At 45.1% G+C, this 8119-nt stretch overlaps 1 protein-coding gene across 1 annotated transcript in view; it reads right to left on the bottom strand.

Annotated features, from left to right (window-relative positions):
* Positions 1-1673: 1673 nt before the first annotated feature.
* Positions 1674-8119, bottom strand: part of dntt (deoxynucleotidyltransferase, terminal) — a gene marked incomplete at both ends in the record, with an annotated part of 73837 nt that continues 67391 nt past the window's right edge. Inside the window, one exon of the mRNA XM_079229310.1 lies at positions 1674-1760. Coding sequence (XP_079085436.1) covers positions 1674-1760 — 87 coding nt within the window. The remainder of the gene's footprint in view (positions 1761-8119) is intronic.

The raw sequence follows: 8119 nt of genomic DNA, 5'->3' as shown, positions 1-8119 counted from the left end.
ATAATCAGTTGTGTTGTGAGGCTTCCACAGCTATGAGCTACAGTTCAATCAGATAAAGTAACTAAGAGAAAAGATGGTCTCACTTAACAACTTGTGATACCACGAAAGTATTGCTCCGTAGGGAAAGAAATGGAGGGCTTGGAGCAGCTATGCTTCTCAGCTTTACAAACAGTTTAACCCGCTCTAAGACCAAAACAACAATGTGTGAATTCTTAAATTGAGTGCTACAACCTTTTAATCCCTTTACACTGGTGGATATTTAATGTGGAAGTAGAAAAAAAACTAATTTGCACTTGAAAAAGAAAAGGAAAACGAGAGCAGGACAAATGTTAATTTATTGAGGTCAGCTTGATTTTTTTTTCACTCTGGAGATATTTTCTATTTTCTGGTAAGAATTTTTCCCTGCTTTAAAGTGAAAACATTAGATAACCCGGGAGACCGGGTGCCGGAGCTCGCTCCATCTGGTTAACTCGGAGCCTTCAGTTTGTTTTGTGTTGCAGAGAAAGAAAGAGACCCAGAGGGAGAGTGAAGAAAGGGTGGTGGTAGGAGGCCCGGGTCGAGTCCTCAAAGTGCCGGACTGTTCTACTTAAAAGATCTTTAAATAGGGTGGTTCATAAGAAGGCCCGGCTCTCATCCGTCTCTGCTCTTGTTGAGGCACCATGGGATAAACCGGGGACTGAGCATCATGGGAAAGTGGGTTAAGGGTGTGGACAGCGGGGCGGACTTACCCAAATTGCCCACGGGGATCAATAACGTTTCTTCATCAGTGAATCATTGTCCTACAGAGCAACCGTACGGGAAAAAAATAAGCACACAAATCTTAATAATTGACCGTCATGCATAAAACATAAGCCAAAGTCAAACCAATAAGATAATGGATGTTCTGTGCGCCGGAGCCCGGAGTTGCTTTGAATGCTGAGACCCATTCATGTGGTTAGTGGACTCATTTACCTTCCATCTGAATTCTTCCGGATTTCCCCAGTGCAGCTGATTGCCTCTAATTTCAGCCGTGCATCTGGGGAAGGGGATTCATTGTGGGACAAGAGCGGGGGCTGAGGGTCTCTGTGTATTGCCGCGCTGCCAGCTAAATGATTTCCAGTGGACGCCGGCTAAATGGCGACGTGAACACTCCTCTATCTGAAGCTCATTACCCGCCTCTCCATTCCCCAGAGACCTGGCTCAGCTTCTCGTCGAGCACTCTCCTGCCAGGAGGAGGGTGATTACAACATTTTGCTCGACAAAAGACCCCCCCCCCCCTACTCCCCTTTTGCTTTCCTCGCCATTTCCTGTCTTCTTCTCTGGTCCTCTTTCCCTCCACCCCTCTGTGTTTCTTTCAAGGCTCCCTCCTCTTCTGCACCTCGGATGAATCGCACTCCGTCTGATTTGTCTTTGTGTCCTGCCGATGATTACAACACTCAGAGACGGGCAAAGCCACTGACGGTATGGCGGAGTGTTTGCTTGCTAGCAGACAAACAGCGAATAAGCAGAATTATGAATCATCACACCAGTCCAGACAACAACAAGCACAGTAGCAGTAACAACAACACACAAACTGTGTGGAAATCAAGAGCCGTTTTGAAAGTGAATCACGGGAGAGCCGCAGAATGGCAAGCAGATGGGATGAACAGCGATGTGCACGCAGGGTTATCATCCAGCCTGGGAGGAGCGGAGGCCTACGCGTTCCTCTGCCAGGGCTCGATGTACTCGAGACCCAGATGGGCAAAGATGTCCTCTTCAGTCTCGGCTGCCAGGAACTCATTCTAGAGAGAGAGGACAAACAAACAGAAAGACTGTGACGTGTGCAGGAATTTGGTCTAGCCGACACCACTGCAAATCCGACAAAATTCTCAAATTTGAGCTTAACTTGTCCTGAAAGTGTTCACGTTTTGCAGCTTTAGCTGCACTTGTACTCATATCTCCGCTGCAAGCTGTCAATATCAATTGAGGATTTCATTCACCCAGACTGTGCCAGGGCTCAAACGCTGTGCCGATTTATATTTGAACGCCCACCTCCCCTCCGACCCATAAACAGTCTAACCTTGCTCGAAGTGATTGCACTTCTCAGCAGACAAGTATTTTCCCTGACAAATCACGACAGGGGCTATTAACGGCTGGCCGTCTACCAGCGGCCGTGTGATGGGTTATGTCTCCATAGGAGCGGTGACGAGAACTGACTCACCTTGAGAGCGAGACAGCCTGGAGAGAGAGAGAGAGAGAGAGAGAGAGAGAGAGAGAGAGAGAGAGAGAGAGAGAGAGAGAGAGAGGGCTGTGATTCTGACACATCCTTCCTCCAAGTGCTAAACTGGACCTGACACGGCTGCGAAGAGATGGCAGGGGGAAAAACCGAGAGCGCACCGGCTCGCGGTGCCAGCATGAAGGCAGACATAACTGAGTGCAACTAGTCGGCAGCCAGGAGAGGGAAAAACGCCACCAGGCACGTCTCCCAACACGCTGCCTTGTTATTTATAATGCAAATGACAGGTTAGCCATGCGGCGGGGAGGTTTGGGTGCACGCCGCATTAGGCTTTGTTCATATCGCAGATCCTCTTCACCACTTTGTTTGGGAGTAAAAGTAAAAGTGAGCAAATTTGAAAGGTCAATGAAAATCACCCAACACAACTATGGAAGTGTGATACGTTTTACCGTTCAGCTTTTTAGTTTTTGGCTCCCAAATAAGTTTGTCTAACCGGGGGGTTTGCTTCCAGGGAAAGTTAAAGCTGACATTTCTTTCTCAGCACATTATATATGTTAGAAAATAATTGCTCAGAGCATTTATGACTGAACTATGTAGTACTGAGTTGTGGAGTTAAACCATTGCAGTATATACAGTAACTGTGACAGTAACTGTATATACTACAAAGTGTCTTTGAGTATTTAGAAAAGCACTATATAAAATTAAAGTATTATTAATATATATGCTTTACTACTATTTTGCAACCACCCCTGATTCCAATCTGTTCTGCAATCCCCTTCCACAATCTCTAAATTGAGCATCTCTGTCGTCTTCACTTTGCTGGGAGGCGAATCGGATGCCATTTTGGCTCTGAGCGGTCAAACAGTTCCGACGGACGTAAAAAAAAACACAGAAAATCGAACCTGTTCCGAATTTTTTTATGAAGGATTGAAATGTTGGAGTCAATGTTTCAACGTCATTCAAGCTTATATGTATTTTCAAACAATTTGTGGATGAAAAACCAAAACACACGATTTGGGGTGATATGCTTTTTGCCCTATTTTTTTAATTCTGGCACATCTGCATGCTGAAAAGTCTTGCTGGATCGCTGAAATTAAGTAACTGTGTTCCAGTCATCTTTCTCCAGTAAGATTTCTTGAATGACATGTACACGGTAAAACCGGTTCCTGTAATGTGGTGTTGAGAATTAAAGAAACCTGAGGGCAGATTTCGCTCCCATGTATATGAGGAACAGTTTATTGTGATGGACATCAGAGAAAATCTCCGGAGAGACCAAGTTTGAAGCGTTTTCATGTGTGATTCCCGTTAGTTTATTTATCTTTTTCCTCTTGTACACAAAGCCCTGCTGCCCCTTGAAACAGTATTGCTCTTTAATAATAAAAGAGACAGCAACTCTGTATTGTGAGTGAAACAGTATTATATTTGAGTTAAACCATCCCGAGGCCCATTATGTGCTCCACAACTGCCTATATTTTTCATTGTGCTCATAACCCTGAACCCATTTATTGAACTCACCGCTCAAAACACAGATCGCTGCAATTTATGATACGGAAGGCCGCACTGTATATAACTTGGAGGTGATAAAAAAAGTGGAGGTGGGGAGGAGTGAAAAGAAAGCAGGGAAGAAAAGAGAAACGGCTGATGTGATTTGGAACAAATCCACATTTCCAACAACACAGGACTTACAGGAGATCCAGCTGAAGGAGAGACACAGGGAACAGATGAGATTCTCAACATTACCAATTTAGCCATTGTCCTGGATTAGGGCTAAAGTCCTCTCTCCGCTTCACTGTCCACTTCCCTCAATTCCTACAATCCTCACAAGCCCTCGGGGAGACACTGTTTTATTTACTTAGCACACCAAAGTGAGATAAAAATCCACGAGCCTTATATACCTGAGTTCTCCCCTTCAGGCACACGCAGGGGAACTATACTCCAAATGGCAAAGCCGATCTATTTTTTTGGGTGTCTCAAAAAGAGCTTAGAGTTAAAGAACAGAGCGGCGGTTAATTAGACGGAGAGGTTATCTGTCGGAAACACGGCGTTTCTCAGTGACTGGCACGCCATCAGCACCGCGCGCCAGCATGGAAGCCGCGTGTGTTACGGCGAGCCAGTGTCCTTGACTTAATAAGCCGCTAATCAGCTACATGTTTCTCTGTCCGCCGCGTAATGACATCCCTCGTGGACGTGGACACATATCAGTTCCTGTGAAAAACATCTGCCCCTTCTCTGCTGCCCGTCATCCTCTCTCTGCCACCCGGCCCACTGCTTGATGGATGGGGCTGATGGACATGGCTGCCTGCCCGGCTCTGGCCCGACTCATCTGACACATCAAAGAGAGGAGGAGGAGGAGGAGGAGGTGGTGGAGGAGTAGGAGGAAGGGAGACGGAGGGAAAAACCTGGATCGCTGTTCAACGCTATCTTGCCAGCGAGCACTTGAAGGACAGAAACACGGAGGAAAGCTCAATCAAGACCCAAACGAGCATAACCACTCAAATTATACTAGAAACAGGCAAAATCAACTTGTCTTCTGATTTCAGCTTGGGTTTCATTTCAAGTTGTTGTTTTCTAGCATCATTTTTAGAACTACCACGCATGGCTACTTCTGTTTGAAAGGATGTGATTGAATATCCGACTGAGCGTTCACCAATCTCATCAAATTAACTTTCTGAAGGGACATGGCGAACATATTAGCTTTTATAGCATGTGTATAATATACCGCCCACCTCCGAGTCTCTATAGAATGAACTAACGTTGCAAAGAAAAAAACAGATGTAGCTTCTGCAGCTGTTGACCAAAGCCGATGTCTCATATGAACCGTGGATAATGTCTGGAGGACCATTCCTAGCCATCGTCAGGAGTTGCCGCTTAACGAATGCGGCACGCAACAGGAGATTGTCTGTGTTAGTCTCGTCCTCACCCACTGGAAATACTTTAAACAGTGAAATTGAAGGCCGGCGCCCTGGTAGAGCGTGGGGGAGGCCGGTTGGACTTGGATTACATGGTGGTCTGGGTCTGGTCTTTCAAAATGTGGTCATAAACAAACGACTCTCTTTCCGTTCCTTGAATTTGTCTGACGAGTACATTTTTCCCGTTGACGTCTCCGTGAAAGTGACTCCTCTTCTTCGCCCTCGGATGTTTGCGTTCTTCCGGTTTCACGCCAGTCGCGTAGAAACATCTTCAACACGCCCACTCGCTCACTGTGAATTCTCCAGACAATGCTCAGCTTGACTGACACAATCAGACATGACGCAAACTTTGTGCACTTGGGTCAACATGATGGTTCAATCAATTTCATTTCTGATAGTTTGACACGATGGACGGATACAATAAATACTACAATACCCATGAGCCTCAACCACTGTTGTTATGCAGAATAAAGCCAGTCAGATCAGACAAGAAGCAGAGAAAAAGTCCTACTTTTTTTAATTGGGAACAATATGGTGTTCAAATGTGGCTGAATTCATCCTTAATCTAAAAGTAGCCTGATTTAAACTGCTGAGTTTTAAGATTAGTGAAGCACATTGGGAGTTATAGTTGAATTATCTCATTTCATATTTATGTGAACACAAATCCGATGTTTGACTTTTTAATCAACAAATGAGATATTGCTCACAGTTCCACGGTCGGTAATCTTTTAATGCTGCAAACAGGATACTTTCATGACATGAATAATCTCACATAAATAGTGTTAATGTATGAAGACAGTATGAGGCAGACAGAGATATCTTTAGAAACACAAAAGGAAAGAAGGCTGCAAAGAAAGCCAAGCTAAAAGGTCACGAGGAGAAGTATGCAAACACAACCTGAAATCCATGCAAATCCCCTTCCAGCTACTCTCTGCTAGTAAAACGAACAAAATCCGAACAAAAGCCTCAGTAAGTGTGCAGGCGTCTCACTTTCTGCTCTGCCACAGAAGCAATGGCCGCGTATCAAGAACTCGAGTATTGAGGTCAGACTGAATGGCAGATGCACAAAAAGCTTTAAAACTCAGTATCAACATGTTGTATTTTCACTGGCACTTCATGTTTGAGGACATTCCACCTGTATATGACGAGTACAAGGTACACTTCCATCAGAGATGCACACTCGAAGGCTGAAAGAGAAGTGATGTTTTTTTTCACCCAGAATATCAGTTTATCAGATCAGCCAATGATCTCAGTCTCCTGTTTTTTATTTGGACCTTCTTCTTCTCACTGACAAGTTAGAAATGGATTGCTTTATTGCCAAGAGATCAAGAGGGAAAATCCTTTGATTGCCTTTAAGTTAATTTGTCTTTATTGCAGCACACTGGAAAAGGCTGACAGGAGCAAAAAAAAGTGGGAAGTCGATTATGCCCCTGTGTCTTCCTCCTGCAACGATCCGCCGCACACCCACACCTCCCCTGTGCTCCGGTCTGCGAGAGCTCGGCTCACAGGACAGCGGGAGCAACCAGAGAGGGCACAGACACCTCACTAATCACACCAGCAATTAGCGCAAGCGTCATAAAGCAGCGCCGCCTATAAAACAGCGATTGAGTTTAGTGTTATCGTCATTACCTATCCGTCCCCGGCTTGCTAATCACCCCGTGCACTGGGCAGAGAGGCAGACAAGGGGGGGAGGAGCACAAAATGAATTCCTACTCGGAAAACAACGGGCCCCCCACTCGACGTCCCCGGCGTTATGGCTCCTTGCTCCCGCGGAGAAGTAAACATTTGCAAATCAAAGTTATTTAGTTGATTAGGCTGCCGAAAGGTAATGGGCAGACACGGCAAAGAGTCGGAGAGAAGTGTAATAAAAGCTTGATGTTTTTCCAGCGTCCTTGTGATGTTGCCAAAGTAGAACTTCTGAATGGATGTTTTCATTTGCACATCATTATCATTGAATAAAAGGAAGTTGAATGAAGCGATGGCTGGCCATGACATAGTCCTTCAGTGTGTTGCCATGCCTGCTCGAGCCGTGGCAAAGCAGCTTCTCGCTCGGTCGTCATGAATGCCAAGGAAGACGCAGTTCAATAGCACTTCAAAAGCTCCACACAATTCTTTGTGATACAAAACATTATATATTCATTCCGGCTGTTGAATAACGTATACTGTATAATACATCGGCCTTGAAATGTTCATGAGAACAATCAAGTTTCTACTGAATTATTATTGAAAGTTATACATAGAAAGCTATCTTAAAAGTATTATCTGTAATATTGTCAGCTAAATGAGCAACTCAAATGTGAGTGGTTGAACGTCTCACATTGCTGCAGTGATGAAGAAGTGTGTTGTGTGTGATTACAGGTGCTTCACAGACAATGTGACCCTTTTTCCCATGGGTTACACAAGTATGTTCTGTATACATAATATTTGAATCATGTAGGTTCTGCCCATCCATAACATAGCATTAAAGATGAAAGCTACATATATCGTATTCACAGGAGATAAATTACAACAGGGGCTAGCGCCGTCACCTTGCAGCAAGAGGAGTCGGGGTTCGATCCCCGACCCCGGGCGATCCTTCTGTGTGGAGTTTGCATGTTCCCATCTTCCTCCCACAGTCCAAAGACATGCAGCTCAAGTTAATTGGAGACTCTAATTGGACATTCCCGTAGGTGTGAATGTGAGCGTGAGTAGGATAAGGGGTTCGGATAATGGAATGGAAGATTACAACAGTAGATCTGCCATTATTATTTCTCAAAACGCCGCAATACAAATTTAATGACAATGTATTAATTTTCCCAGAGATGACAGTTACTAAAAAGAACCTTTTCAAGTAATGTTTTGGTGGTTCCTGTGGACAAAAGTGGGAGTGTTTCTAAAATATATACATTTTACTGCAGTGGGGTTTAACAATCTGCCCTGCGGAGTCCTGGTTCAGGTTCCTCCGTGCCTCTCTTCCCCCCCAGTGGGCCCAGCAGTACGGCCTGGGCCTCCAGCAGCGTGGCACCCTGCCGGAGTC

Source organism: Taurulus bubalis, assembly GCF_910589615.1.
Source record: "Taurulus bubalis genome assembly, chromosome: 14".
In the NCBI taxonomy this organism is placed as follows: Eukaryota; Metazoa; Chordata; class Actinopteri; order Perciformes; family Cottidae; genus Taurulus; species Taurulus bubalis.
Note: the sequence above shows the minus strand (reverse complement) of the source record. Positions and strands in the feature narration are given on the sequence as shown.